Here is a 14,684-nt window from a genome sequence, read left to right on the forward strand (position 1 = left end):
ATCGCCAAAATCAGCTGGGTCTTTCTTACTATGATACGCAGTTTTGTTTGACTGGTGCTTCACAGCTTTGCTTACACCAATTCCCACAGTGCGTGGAGTCTGCTTGATTATTTTATATACGAATTTGGCTGTTGCTTTATGCTGTTACCATGTGTGCATGAATTTGACACCACCACGATTATAACACCATGTGCTTTTGATGAATCCAAAAGTAAATTGTGTTATGATTATGATGCCATCTAGAGGCGTGTAATGCAACAGTTGTGTGAGCCTGTAGCATGATGCACGAATTGTTACGGCGTCGCAGTGCACACTCCGCATTACCATATGGCTCTGAATATCTGGGTTTGCTGCCCAGAGGAGCCTGCTGGACGCTCTCGTGCATTGGCTGTGTAGTTGCTTCACCGCATACCCAAGCCCTGCATTATCCAGTGTGTCCGAAGGCTGGCTTTTCCACAAACATGGGTTGTGTTGCGGTTGAGCTCGTCTCAACTTCAAGGGTAGGATGGAGAAGAAATATAGATAACCTTGCGTCATATTTGTATTGTGGTTCCATGCACGACACGTTGCGGTTCTGTGTATGACATGAGATGCTTTTTCAATCACATGGAATCACACTCTTTCTCTCACATATTTCACTATAGAAAGTGTTTTTGGGGAAATAGAAGTCACTATTTTTATGTTTTCTATACCTTGAGCTCTTTTCTTTGTTACTTACAGAATCGCACATTGCTGCAGAGACTACATCCTAATAATGAGCGTTGCTTGCAGCTGATTGAGGATTCTATGTTTGTGCTTGTCATGGACGATGCTTCACCCGAGAATAGGCAAGAGGTAAGCACTTTTTTTTTTTCGCTTTGTTGTTATAGTTTTATTGCAATAGCAATTATATGGACACTCCAAAGCAAATTTCTGCCGTCGCCATCGCCGTGAGGTTCCGTATGACGTCAATGGAGATGAAATCGTCGCCGCGCGCTGAACGCTGTATATGCGAGTGAAAGGGGACGAGCGACGTGCGCTTTCACGGGGAGTGAACGCACGGCGGAGAACAAACGCGCGTTCTGCGCCGTGCTCCCTTAAGGGCTGCAGAAGTAGGCGTCTCTTTCCTCCTTTACAATCACCATATAGGTAGAACAAACGCGCCTTCTTCCGACGCGCGAAAGGCCGTGGGGAGGGGGAGGGGGAGGGGGAGGGAGGCGACGTTTACCTGCGGCACCAAGTGCCTATTTATATCAGAGGCAACAGTCACCAACGCCGCATGCATTTTGTGCGAACGCGGGCAAAACGCAGACGGCGTCGACAACAGTTCTGCGTGTTGCCGGTGCTGCTGCATGTCCAAGTTTATACAGCTGATAAAGCTACTATCATTACTCCGTATAGCTCTCTACAAATTTGCTATTGCAATTGATGCTTCGCCTTTAAGGTGAAACTGCGACAACTTTTTTTATCTGACTGCCGTCACAGATTTAGCACCATACAATGATCTTCTAGGTTGAACAAAACCATACATTCAGAGACAAGTTTATGTGACAGGGCAATTTTTGGTGCATCATGTGGACAGGGTCTATTTTTACATCACTTGGTCGGCAATGTAGTGGCGCGGTGATTTTTGTCGCATCACCTCTTTGCCCAGTGAGACACACTTTTGGTCTTCACACGAGCAGCCGATAAGAGCAATTTCAGCTTTACATTGCTGAAAGCGCAGATCTTTGTGGAAATGCAGAATTCTCGTATTGTACGCTACTATGTTCTACAGCAGGGCTGCTTTCTGTTTATTTAGTTATTCGTTTACTCATTTTGTTTGATACTCTCTGACCATACAGCATTATGAACAGGAAAAAGACAGCAAGGCTGTTAAGGATAACATAATAATCACTAGGAAATACTATGTTGCAAATGTCTGAAAAGCCTAAATGGCAACTCTAAGCACATAATCAAAAAGCACGCAGATGAGCTGATGAGCGAAATAAAAAAACTAGATACAAAAGCAGTGCAAATATGAAAGGGGCCTGCACAGGGCCAAGGCCAGGTAGATAAGCAGCTCTGTGATATTTAAACAGCTCGAGCGAAACTAAAGAAATATGACACAATAGAAGTTTTGTGCAGTGCCATTTTTAGTGCCATCAGTGTTTTGTAGTACAATTCGTAGTGCTTTCATCAGCAGTTATCATTGAGCCTGTTGTCTTGTTTTGTTTCTCTGGCAGTTTATTCTGATGTTTCATATCCACTTATTTGTATTTTTCAGCTTCATCTCTTTTGAGGCGCACTTTTTTTTTATGCCACTGCCATTTGATATGTTCCTTTCTTTTTAATACCCACACAGGTAATGAGCGAGTGCTTAAAAGGTGACCCCATGAATCGCTGGTTGGACAAGTCATACACATTCGTCGTCTTCAGAAACCTCGCTTTGGGCTCTTCGGCCGATGTGAGTATCTGAGAAGACTGAGAATATTTCTTTCATGTAATTCCTTGTTGATTTTATTGAAAGCAGACATGGCAAGTTACTGCAGCGAGTCAGTGTGCTTAACAATATGGCTATGCTTCATTAAATTATGCACAATTAGCAGCTCATGTGTGCTGTTTTACTGTTGTATTGCACCTGGGTAGTAGTCATTTCATCACTCCTTTCCTTGCTAAACACTAGCGAAGTTGTCGTTGTGACAGGGACATTCAAATTAAGGAGTAATTGAGATGGTGCAGTTGTCATTGCAAAACAGCCATGAGCTGTTTTGCAGTCACTCGGTTTCTGGGTATTATCCAAAGACAAAGTTGCCTCATTGTGTTCCTCACTGTATAACAGTTCAATTCTCGTAACCTGTTTCTTTCGCTTCATTTGGTATCGCCTGCCTTAACAGTACCAGCAGAAACACTGCTTTGGAGTGAATTAACACAAGAAAGCTACAGTATACAACAGATAATGATGAGATCTAAAACCTGTCAAAATCAAACATCAAGGCGGGATATATCGGTCAGAAATTGTAGCTTGATAGGCATTCTCATTCACCCTGGTACACCGGTTGTGAAAAAAAAAAAAAAGACAACATACCTGACTGGACGCACATTATTACAACTGAATGAGCTGCAGAATTCTTCTACAATTCAAGTTGCCTGCGACGAATGATGTCTCTTACATAAATATCCCGAGCTAGGCCAGCAATCTCGCTGGTCTGCCAGGCAATACTGCTGGCTTTGGGTCTTGAGACCAAGAGTGCGTTGCCACTCTCAACAGTAGCGAAGTCACCTTACTAATGAAGCAGCACTATCTCCCCCTGTCTCTAGGTTTCCCTCTCTTTGTATAGCAACACCATCTAGTGTGTTTACAGGGAAGCTCTGGAAGTGTCTGGAAGTGTCATCTAGAAGTGTCATCCCCTCATCTTCGTCGTGGAGCACGTGCAGCCACATCGATCGTCTGTTTCTCCACTCTGCGCTTCCCCATATTTAACACGGAATAGGCCTCATCATTTGTTGTCAGTTCTATGGAATTCGAAGCATCCCTTTCACCTCCATACTAGAGAGGTTTAACATAGTGTAAAATTCTTGTGTAAGCACATGACGCAATGCCAACACTATCACACACCACAGGGCATGGTACAAACTAGTCATTTAGAATAGCGGAAATAAGCGAAACACTAACGCAAACATAAGAAGTTGCGACACCGCCTAGATGTAAAAGTCCACGCAGAGTACCACCAACCAAATGCGTACAGAATAACAAAAATCAATGATGCGTGCTTATTGTCCACACAACACCGACCATGGTGGCACCGAACGCACTTCGCTTTTGTCCAAATGATGATGTTGACTATAAAATTTAGGTTGCGGCACCATGTATTGCACAAGCAAACATTTGTAACCTATGGCAGTGCATGTGGGTTGCTGCGTGCACTGAAAAATCTCGGAGGCCATGCCGAGCTAGTACAGCCGCTCTTGTTAAACCTAAAGTGCCGAAAAATCTAGGACGGATCTCGGAAGCAGCACCACATTGTTGCCAATACTTTGCTATCGAAGCACCGCAACACAAATCTAAAACAAGTACAAGGACCTGCTGGGAAGGGATGAAGCAGACAGTGCAGGGGGTGTATTCTGTAAATGTACGCATCAGAAGGAGACAGGCACCCCCAGCTAATCAGAACTTCAGCAGCAGACGAAATAGACATGTCCACTAGGTGGACACTTACGGAATATCCCCCCAGGACGATGACCTGATAGGCCTGAAGTGGGTGGCTGTCAACTCGAAGGAGCCACCATGCTGGTGACGCTAAACCATCCTTGCAAGCGTTAACGTCTCAGGATAAATTTCAGAAATAGCGGAAGCATGCAATGCGCAAAGCTGTCTTAGTGTTTTGCGCATGTGCAGTCTGATCCCACTATTTCTTTGTGTGTAGCGCAGTGTCACTTGCGCTATACTAAAGCTCTTTATTATCCTGTCGCATACTTTTACCCCCTTCAGGTGATGATTCATTTCGTCCATTGAAAGTTTGGTATCGCCACATTTCCTGCATCTTCAGAATTTCGAAAGTGTACAGCTGCCAATCCAATGAAAAATTTTCAGCGCTTCAGTGAGTTTTGTTAAGTTTACAGAATGTGGACTCCATGTGAGAACAGGGGTGCACGGTGCAGGATTGGCCGGTATGACGACAATTATTTAATCACTAGCACACTTGGAAAGCACCTATTAATCACCAGCACACTTGGAAAGCACCTATCCAGCAACTTTAAAAAAATTAATTGCAGACGTATGCCATTCCACATGACTTCCAGTGGCTAGTTGTCATGGTTGAGAACGACAGTAATGGCATGCCATAAAAGGTTATAAGATCAGAAGCAGGTGTGGCCTGAGCAGCATGAACAAGTAAAACTGTCTTTATTTATGGTTGCATATTTAGATCACGTCTGTATTACTTAGGAAGCTGTAGTGTAGCAAAGTTGCAAGCTAGTAAACATGTATTGTTTTTTTAATCCTTGGTAGACTGTATATGCACTTCCCTGCACAATTAGTTATAGTGGGTAAGGAGAAGGGATGTCATTGAACATCGGTAGATCTGGCCAACAGGTGTGCCCGGCATAGTTCATTGCAAGCTTTGATTTCTTGCTTTGCATGACCACTTGTGACAATATTACGACGTACAGTTGAACCCACTTGTAACAATACCAGTTTTAAAAATATATCAGTTGTAACAGTGGGAAGCTGCTGCATCATCAACTTTTGTATGTTTTCTTTGGTGAAATAACCCGCTTACTACAATGCCTCCATGCCATATTATCGGTCATAACAAAGTCTGGCTACTGGGCTTCCGTGCCGAAAGGTAATAGAATGTGCAATCCTTGAAAAGAAAAAGAGAAATTCGAGCTGCTGCATGCTGCCACGCGCCTTTTTTCAGCCTTCTCTGCATCTCCAGCCTTGCGCGCCTTTCTCCGATCGCCCTTCCACCCATCCGAACACGAATGGACAGCGCCAACTGCGCTGATAACGCTGGGTGCTGCTTCCAGATTGCTCGCTGGCTATGCTGGCCTCTCACTCTGCGCAGTTCTGCCGACGGATTAAGTTGCTCGTGTTCGTCTTAGATGGTTGCGTCGAAGTCGTTCCGGGCCACATGGTTTCTCAGCATCGTTTGACATGCCGCTGAAATGGAAGATGGCTGATCCCCGCCCGCTGATCATCGGTGAAATGCCGGTGAAATGAAACCGCACTGCTGTAGATTTAGAAACTAAGTGCTTCTAACCGATGAGGCAAACTTCGCGAACGTGCTTTCATCGGACAGCGACCATGGCAGCGATGACGCGGTAAGGCCTCGAATGTTGTCCTCATAGGAGGCCCTGCAGATGATTCAGTCTCTCTGGCGATTCGTTTTCATGGGGCACCTTTGCGAGAGAAGGATGTCGGCGACCTTCACGTAGAGCAAGCAGAGCTGACGGACCTATTGTTTGCTCGTGCAAGCCAGTGAGAAGTACGGGGTGAGATGCTTGTCGGAATCTCGCCCCATCATTTCTTCTGGATTTCTCAAGCTGAGAGGCTGTCGCAGCAACCTTCTTGCATTTACAGTGAAAGCTCGATGATACGAATCTCACGGGGTCACGAAAAATATTCGTATTAGCCGAAATTCGTATCATCGAAACAATTAAAACTACAGTCGAATCTCGATAATTCGAACTCGAAGGAGCCCGAAAATTTGTTTAAATTAAAAGGACGTATTTTTGAAGTATTCGTGCACCATAGCACCATGCACGAATGGTGCGAGTCGTGAAATATCGCGGCGCGCAAGCGCATAGCAAGCGCGGGCCCTGAAACTGCCCACGCCGGCTAACGGTCGCTTCCCGATAACTGCAGAAAACGAAGCTTCAGGGAGCGGGCGGCGCCGGCACACGGGTGCGCGCGGAGACCGTCGAAGGTGAGGGAGGAAGGCGGCAGGGAAGCGGATTTGGCCGCGTCAACTCCGCCGCTTCGGTGGCTCCCCTCGCCCTCCCTCTCACCTCCCTCGTAGCTCGCTCACCTTCGACTCCGTGCATCTCCGTGCGCGCCCGCCGCCGTGCTGGCGCCAGCTTATTTTAGCCGCTCCCTGAAGTTTCGTTTTCTGCCATTATCGGGAAGCGAGCGTTTGCAGGCGTAGGCAGTTTCGTTGACCCGACTGTGCCTCTGCCGCTGCTTCCCTCTGCGCTGCTGCCGTAGCGTGCAAGGTCAACATGTAACTAGAAAATAGAGGAGAAGGGTTCACTGCCTTTTTATCCGCGTGGCTGAAACGTCGGCACTAGTGTGTGCTAGAATACGGTTGTCTAGAACACTCTAGTCGGCACGTACACGCATGTTCCGGCATGATGCAGCAACGGCGACCTTGCAATATGAGAGAGGGTGAAATTTCCGCCGCGGGTTCTTTTTTTTTTCCCCATTCCTTCGCGCGCGGCATTGAGGGGTCTCTCCTGAGCTTTTGCTCTATGGCGGTGTTGGAGAAATGCCGGTCGGAGGCACCGCCGCGCGATTTGGCACGCTGCTAAGAGCATTGTCGGTGCGCGGTATGTTCGAAATAAGCGTGTTCGAATTAACGAGATTCGACTGTAGCTAAATTAAAGTCAGAGGTGAACTCACTCAGGCACATGTACGTAAAAAGCATTTATTTCTTGAAGAAAAAGTCTCTAATGTCCTTCTGCTTCTTTTTCTTCGTCAGGTCACTTAGCAGACTTTGTTCAAATCCATAAAAAGGCGTGCACGTGTCGTCGCTGATTTCATCCGCGGCCATAGCACACCTCAGAACGTCGAGCGCGTGCAGCGTTTCAGCGGCCCGTGGGGGTCCTTCGCCGTCACCCACGTCTATGTCGTCGCTATCATCGCTAGAATCAGCAGCCTCGCATGTGGCCTCTTCGACAATATCTTCTACCGTGCGCGCACCACAGGTGGCGAGATTGTCATCTGCCGTGCTAAAGTCATCAGCTGTGCACTCGACATTAAGCCGTTCCCAATCCTCAATTGTATCTTCCGGCTCAGGGGGCACCTCTTCTGGACTCCCAAAGAAGTCGCATTTGCCGAAGCAGTTCGCTACGGTAGTCGGAGTCCGCTTCCTCTTATGATCCTCATCGACCTTTCGAAGAATGTCTAATTTCTCTTTAAAGGAGAGTGCTTTCTGCTTGCGAGACATAGCTCGCTGCGACTGGGCAAAATGGCGCAAACACTAAGAACGCGGCCCGAAGCACAGCAGCCACTCCATCCAATGGCTCGCAGAAAAGGAGGAAAAGTACAAAAGCGCCACCGCTTCAAACTCTTCGCGCCCAGTCGTGGAGTCCGCGCTGTCCGGCGCCGCGTCCGCGCCTCCGCACCAAAAGATAACGGGAGAAAGCGCGTGACTGCGCGCTGTTCCCTTTCGCGGCCATCGGTGGGGCGGCGTTTATTCGTATCAACCGACGCAGGCCGAAAATCGATTCGTAACAACCGTTCTCTAGCACGTTGCAAATTAATGGGGCTCGGCCGGGACCACAGAAAAATTCGTATCATCCGGAAATTAGTATTAGCCGTGATCGTATCATCGAGCTTTTACTGTATTAAAAGGCCCCTTTGAGGCCACCAAAGGGATGCCTCGGCGGAGCCCGCATGTCACTTGCCGCCCGTGACCCTGCTTTGCAGTTGTTATAGCAGTGCCATTCTTGAACGCCGACAACCGCGGCTTGTTACACGCAATCGGAGCGCGCAGGAAGCAGAGTTAAACAGTTAAACAAGTCAACACAACCAACAGCCGGATGGAGGAACGTGGTGGGGAGGGGCACTGGCCTCTCCGCCACCGGAGCTACCTCTGGTTAACCTCCCTGCCTTTTTATGCATCCTTTTTCTCTCTCTCTCTCTCTCACAACAGCTCTGCCATCCCCCATTTAGTTTTTTTCCATGCAACCCAGTTATAACAATAGAATTTTTCTGGCACTTGAATATTGTTATTATAAGTGGGTTCGACTGCACTAATTATTCGTTCAAGGGATATAGTGTGTTTGTGTTGGTGCGAAGAACACAGTCTTCTGAATTTCAGTTTCAATGCATGTACTGATAAATTCTAAGTCATATTAAGTCTTTTATATTATAGTTTGGCGTTGTGACTGAGGCATTCTTTCATACTGCTCTTATGAGCTGCACAAGTAATATTCTATTATACTTTGCTGATTTGAATACATAGGGCAGCATTTACTGCGCTCTTGCCATATTCTTGATAGCCCCTATCAACTTCAATGCCTTTTTTTTCCACAGCACACACCATTTGATGGGATGGTTCCTGTTACCTGCGCTCATTATGTACACTTGACATATCTGGCAACAAAACATAACCCGGTAAGTTCACATTGCTGGAACTGTGCAACTGCTAACATTGCTATAAGTTATTGTGCAAGTTATGCAAGTTCCCACATAGGCAAGTTGTGCGACTTCGAAGAAAGACTTTAAGAAAACATGATTCCAATTATCAACTTCGAAGTCTCGCAGCTCATGTTCTGGCCCAGACAGAGTAATAAGGTTGGTTTTATTGGATTGCCTGAATCATGCGGAAGCCATTGACACCTTGTCAACAAAATCTCGGGAACTGACCTCGTTTCAAAATTTTCTGGAGATTAATTAAAGGAAGCTTTTTTTTTAGGAAATGTGGTATCTAAACTGCAACTGATGGCACCGAATATCACATTTTCTGGGGCTGTTGTTGACAGCGGTAAGGAAGCTTACAACAGCGACGATGAGTGATGCACACTTTACACTGCCTCGAATGCAATAAATTTTCTTTTTTCAAGCGAGAACAAGTAAGCATTACTCTCTCTCTTACCATGAATAACTAATGACTGGGATATCAATGGAATCGCATTTATTATTTCTTAAAGTATGAAAATTGGAGTGTATGTGACAATTGAGGGAATTGCACTTTTCAGTTTTCTTTGTGAAATTCGGGTGCACATTACAATCAAGCACACATTATGCAACACTTTACGGTATTTGCAGAAATTCTCGGCTTTTGCCATTTCATAGCAGCAGGAATTAATATTCTGAACCATATAGGTACGTCATCCCTTTTTTTTTTTCAGTAATGCCTGCAACTAGACAAGTGGTCAAGTGCTGTGAAACTGTGGCTGTAAGTTTTATGGCAAGCTAACACTCCCGGGGCTCGATTGAATACACATACTTAAATACCCAGGAAAGTGGATGGGAAAACGGCACACAGTAGCTCAATTGGCAAGATCGTCGTACGTGTAATACGAAAACATGGGTTCGTATCCCACCTGTGGCCAATCGCTTTTTTTTGGCCGCTTTCATTTCCCTTTACTTATCATTTCTACATTTCCATTAAAAAAGTAATTCACCATATGCTTTCCTTGGTGTCATTGGTTTGATATGCTTGTGACTTACGGAAAATTGGGCCCCCCTGTTCCCCTTCTTCTCCTGCCTAATAAGTGTGTTATGTTAAGTACAAATGACGGTGTGATCAATCAATTGCATTAGATTTCAACTCTTTCCCTACCATGGGGAAAATAGGTGTTTCTTGTATGTTATGGCAGATACCTTCTTCTGAAGGAACTACTGCACTCAATATTTAATGTAATACATAAACATACAGCAAAATGAATGCACTTTTCACGCATAAAAGTTTTATTAACGAGATGTATGTCATAAAAAAGGTATAAATTGTTAAAATCAAGATTGTGCGATAAAATTGAACAAAGTTTGTAAAGACACACTTGTATCTACTAAGAAAAAAAATGTTATGAAAATTATGAGATATACAAAATGCATTGCCGTCTATTAGGCACTATCTCCGAAAAAAAATGAAAATTTTTTATTAAGGTATTCAGCTACAAAAATTAAACTGCAAGCACTGCAGTTGGGCCTGCAGGGCTGCAGCCACCGATGTTCCGGGCTGGTTTGCGTTGTCGTCGCTTTCAGACTCAAAGTATGCCGAAAAATCAGTGTCCCCTGACTCACTGCTATTCGATGTATCGATAAGATCAGCCACAGAGGCATCGGAATCGTAATATCTGCCATCCCCCGAAGCACGCGCGCCGTTTCTGGAGCCGGACATTTTTGCATTCTGCTTTGACGATTGCGAAACTTCAGAGCGCGTTTAAAAATCGCCGCCTGGCGGGAAAAAAGAGCACTGCTTAGAAAACAAAAATATAGTTTTTCCTCTTTCACGTCCAATGGCGCAGTCTGTCCGTGAGTGGTGTGGAAGGTCTCGAAAATGGCGTTTCGAACCATCGATAGCGGGCGGCCATTTTTTCGTTCTCTTTTGATGATCGCGAAACTTCGGAGCGTGTTTAAAAATCATCTCCTCGCGAGAAAAAAAGCGAACTGCTTAGAAAACTAAAATATAGGTCTCATCCTTCATGTCCGATAGCGCAGAAGGTCTCGATAGTGGTGCGGAAGGTCTCGAAAGCGGCGTTTCATACCATCGATAGAGTGCTAACAATGCCCAGTGGGTGCGGTACAGAAAGAGTTAAGTCTTGGAAACGCATTTCAGGATGATGGAACTGTTCGTGCGGCCCTCCCGATGCCAGAAGAGCTGCAGTTTCACCTGGACCATACTCTGGAGTCGGAGATGGAGCGTGTGAAGTCGGAGTACTATGCCTTGGTGAGGCCATGAACTGTCAATATTGGTCAACTTTTTCTTGAGATCCAGTCGACTCCTGTTCATTCAACTTTTACTCACTCTACTTCTCGCTTAATTCGAATGCACTCAGAAGTCCCGGTGAGAAACCATACATTGGCAACGTTCAGGATCGAGAATGCAAAAAAATGATCCAGTACAGCGACACTTTTTTTTTTATCAGTTAGTGTTCCCAGAAAACGCAATCTTTTGGCACCAGTTTTCAATATATCGGGCAATTGCGACCGTATCATGTATTTTTCAGCTGCTAGCTCCTATGTAAACAAGAAAAGGTGGAAGGCACGTGCGAGCGAAAGTAGTACATGCCCGCAACAGCTGCTTCCCTGCAATGCTCACCCACACTCGTCACGTGAAACAGTCGCCATGTACTCTGTTTCCTATTTTGACACCATCAAATCCTCACAGGTTGTCGCACGTCGCCATTCACAGCCATCGCCGCCAACCCATTGTGATAAACACCTGCACCTATCTACTCCACAGCGTGTGCGGCGTAGGGCTGTTGGAAGCGCAGTGCATGCTTCTTATAGGCAATAACCCAAACGCGCTGCTGTTATTCGCTGCACGTGGCATGAAGTCAGCATCTTGTTTCGCTCTGATGGCATGTGGCATTGTATTCAGACGTTGTCCATCAGGTCGACTTTGTTTTGGTGTCTCATCCCTGTCTTAAAATGAAAGCATGCGTCTCGGGTCACTCTGGCCTCTTGAGCTAGACACGCATCAGCGCTTCATACCGCAACGATTGTCACCAAGTGGGCACACCAAAGTTTCCCGCTGAAATGCTCCGCCCACAGTGAGCTACTGACTTGGGTTGAATTTGAGGAGCGCAAACCTAAGCCACGGCCGCTCGATGAAAAACACACGGTACGGCCTGCCGCGTGGAGCTGATACTGCGTGGCGCGCCTAGTGCTCCGGGCTGCCACCGTGGCGCCACCAGTAGGGGAGCCTCTGGGGAGACCGAAAGCGAGAGCGCCGGAATTATTGCGGCGCATCGCGGCTTGACAGCGCAGCTGCTATGCACTTGTTAGTTTTTAAAGGGTTACAATAAACTTGCTATAGCGTTAACTATATTGGTAATCGTCCTACTGAATGTGCGTCGGCGATGCTTCAACCTAAATATAGCAAGTGTTAGTTTTATCTGAAGTGGTTGCTCGTGCGAGTTGCGATTTTTCGCGTCATGTTTTCTCTCTTTTGTTGCCGTTGCGCTGTTCGCCCTCGATAATGTATGTTTGTGTTACAGTTATTTTTGCAACAGGAGAGGCGCTCATTGACAGGTGCGGTTGTATTTCCGGAATGATTGTTGCTCACACCTTAGAAACAAAAGCATTGTGAACATCAGGGGAGTCATAATTGCTTTATTGCACGTACGTGAAAAAAGGATCACTGTGTTATTGGAATCACAGGCGCAGCACTTTCCTGGCCAGAGGTTTTTGAGCCAAGCGTACGAGACGCTCAACAGACATATTAACATTTCCTGCCCAGTTGGCAAGAAGCACTCGTAAGAGTGAGACCAGTGAGACCCTTGAATTCGATGCACAGCCGCTCCTTTATCAACCAAGTGATGCCGATTTCACCTGTTAAATGGCCTACATATTTCTGGAGCGTTGAGCGACAAGGGAGCTTAAAGAGATTTCTGGACCTTGCATGCTCATAACCTTTGTTGTAGCATGCCTTCCAAATTACACATTCCCTTAGAGTGACGTCACTGTAGTGGGGCTTCTTCGACGAGAAACTGCGGACTCTGTTTCTAACGAACTCGGCAGTCTTGTCACCTTGCGCAGCAGCATTGAGCACCTTCATAAAACAGGCAATGTCCGTGTTATTTTCATAAAACTGTGCGCGCTCCTCAGCCTCATCCACTTTTTCTTGAAGGGCCTGCAGTGCTCCTTTCATACGAGCGATCTTCGCTTGGAAACAGCGCGTTTTTTTTAGCTTCTTCTGTCAGTTTAACAAGGTCGAATGTAGTTTGACATGATGCATCTGAAAATGATGCAATTTCCACACACGTTTCATTCCCTAGTTCGGAGTTGTTGGGCGTCGTGGCTACAGTGCTGTCACTTGAGGAGCAGTTTTGGCTAATGACACCGTCTGTGAGACGGTACCGTCTCACAGACGGTAGTCACACAACCGTCTTTTGAAGCAGCATTGCTCGAGCACTCGGCACACGACTGCGCATTATCGTCTTCTATTTTCAAGCGTGGCCGCTTCTTCCTCGGAGCAGGCGTGCTCCTCGTGCTCATGTAGCTTGGATAACCGGGGAACACTGTCGGCACAGCCGTTGGCAAAAGTATCCTCAACTTCTCGGTCTTCTTATATAGTCCTGCTCCGTAAAATACAAGGCGCACACCAGGGACCTGTCATTCGGCTGCCATACTGTTCCCTTCCCTCCGGGTCTTTCACGGGAAATGTTTCGCAGCCATGCTGCCCTGCATTCTGCGTTAATGGGAAACTCGTGGTAGCGTATTTGCGGGTCCTTCGATGCCTTCGTGGAACACAACGGCACACAACAGTTGCGTGGCATTTTGCCTAACGCATAAAATATCACACATGCGCAAACTGTCTTGAGTGACACTCAGTGCGAGCGATTCATGTGGAGAAAAACAACCACTATCTCGACCTACCCGCTGAACGCGCGCTCCTTCCCGCCCGCGCGTCGTGTGGAGCCCTCCCCTACTACTGGCGCCCTCCTAGCCAAATGCGGCGACAACTGTCAACTCCGCTTCCACGCTCTCACCCATTGCCTGCTCCGCGACGCGGCAGGCCGCACCGTGTGTTTTTCATCGAGCGGCCGTGCCTAAGCTTGCCGAAGCCGCAAAAACGACAACGCGGGTCTCGGGCCATTCGAATACCACCAGATCGGCACACGTCGGTGTCTCGTATGGCATCGTTTCACTCAACACTTTGCATTTTGTAGATTTCAACTGCAGTCGTGTCTGGAAATATTTTTAGTGACTTCAGATCGTACATTTGCCAGGCTAGTAAGCTTTTTTCTTGCGTTTTTTTCCCAGAACATATGTGCAAGGTTCTACTGTACACCACTGGTGCTATTGGCAAGGGTGCAAGTGTGTGCTGTAAAAATTAATTGCCCGATTTTGGGTTGCTTAATTATTGTGAGGGACATAATTTTTCTCATTTTGGGGGCAAAAAACCATTCTCCAGCACCTTGCATCTTTTGCTACGTCATCAATGTCTGCTTATGCGTCAACATCAAACGAGTACATGCCAAAACCATACCTCATTTTCTTTGCAATATGGGCGCAGCTTGAAAATGGGCCTCTGGTTTTTTGAAATTCTTGCTTGATACTAGCTTCGCTGATAGCTCTGGTGGTTATCAGCAGACAATGTGGACTGTACTGTGACGCCTGACTGCCATTAATAATCTCTTTGAGTGCCGTGTATTTTCCTAAAGTGCTTCACATTAAATTTTTGTCTATGTACCTAACACATTAACAGGTTTTAAATTCAAATGCTATTTATTGACTATGTTGCAGAATGTTTTACAAGTATTTAGTGTGGAAATTCAAACAAAAGTAAGGGCTTATGCTAATTGCTGATTTTAATTAGGATGAGCAC

General features: G+C 46.2%; 1 protein-coding gene across 2 annotated transcripts in view; it reads left to right on the forward strand.

Moving 5' to 3' along the window:
* Positions 1-14,684, forward strand: part of LOC119441543 (peroxisomal carnitine O-octanoyltransferase-like) — an 89,649-nt gene that overhangs the window by 54,708 nt on the left and 20,257 nt on the right. For both annotated transcript variants that reach the window (XR_007465510.1, XM_037706157.2), the window contains exons 7-10: positions 721-834; positions 2,324-2,425; positions 8,720-8,800; positions 10,968-11,078. Coding sequence is in view for 1 of the 2 variants with exons in the window: in XM_037706157.2 (XP_037562085.1) it covers positions 721-834; positions 2,324-2,425; positions 8,720-8,800; positions 10,968-11,078 (408 nt within the window). In the remaining variant the exon portion in view is untranslated. The remainder of the gene's footprint in view (positions 1-720; positions 835-2,323; positions 2,426-8,719; positions 8,801-10,967; positions 11,079-14,684) is intronic.

The sequence above is a fragment of the Dermacentor silvarum genome, chromosome 2 (genome assembly GCF_013339745.2).
Source record: "Dermacentor silvarum isolate Dsil-2018 chromosome 2, BIME_Dsil_1.4, whole genome shotgun sequence".
NCBI classification, from domain to species: domain Eukaryota; kingdom Metazoa; phylum Arthropoda; class Arachnida; order Ixodida; family Ixodidae; genus Dermacentor; species Dermacentor silvarum.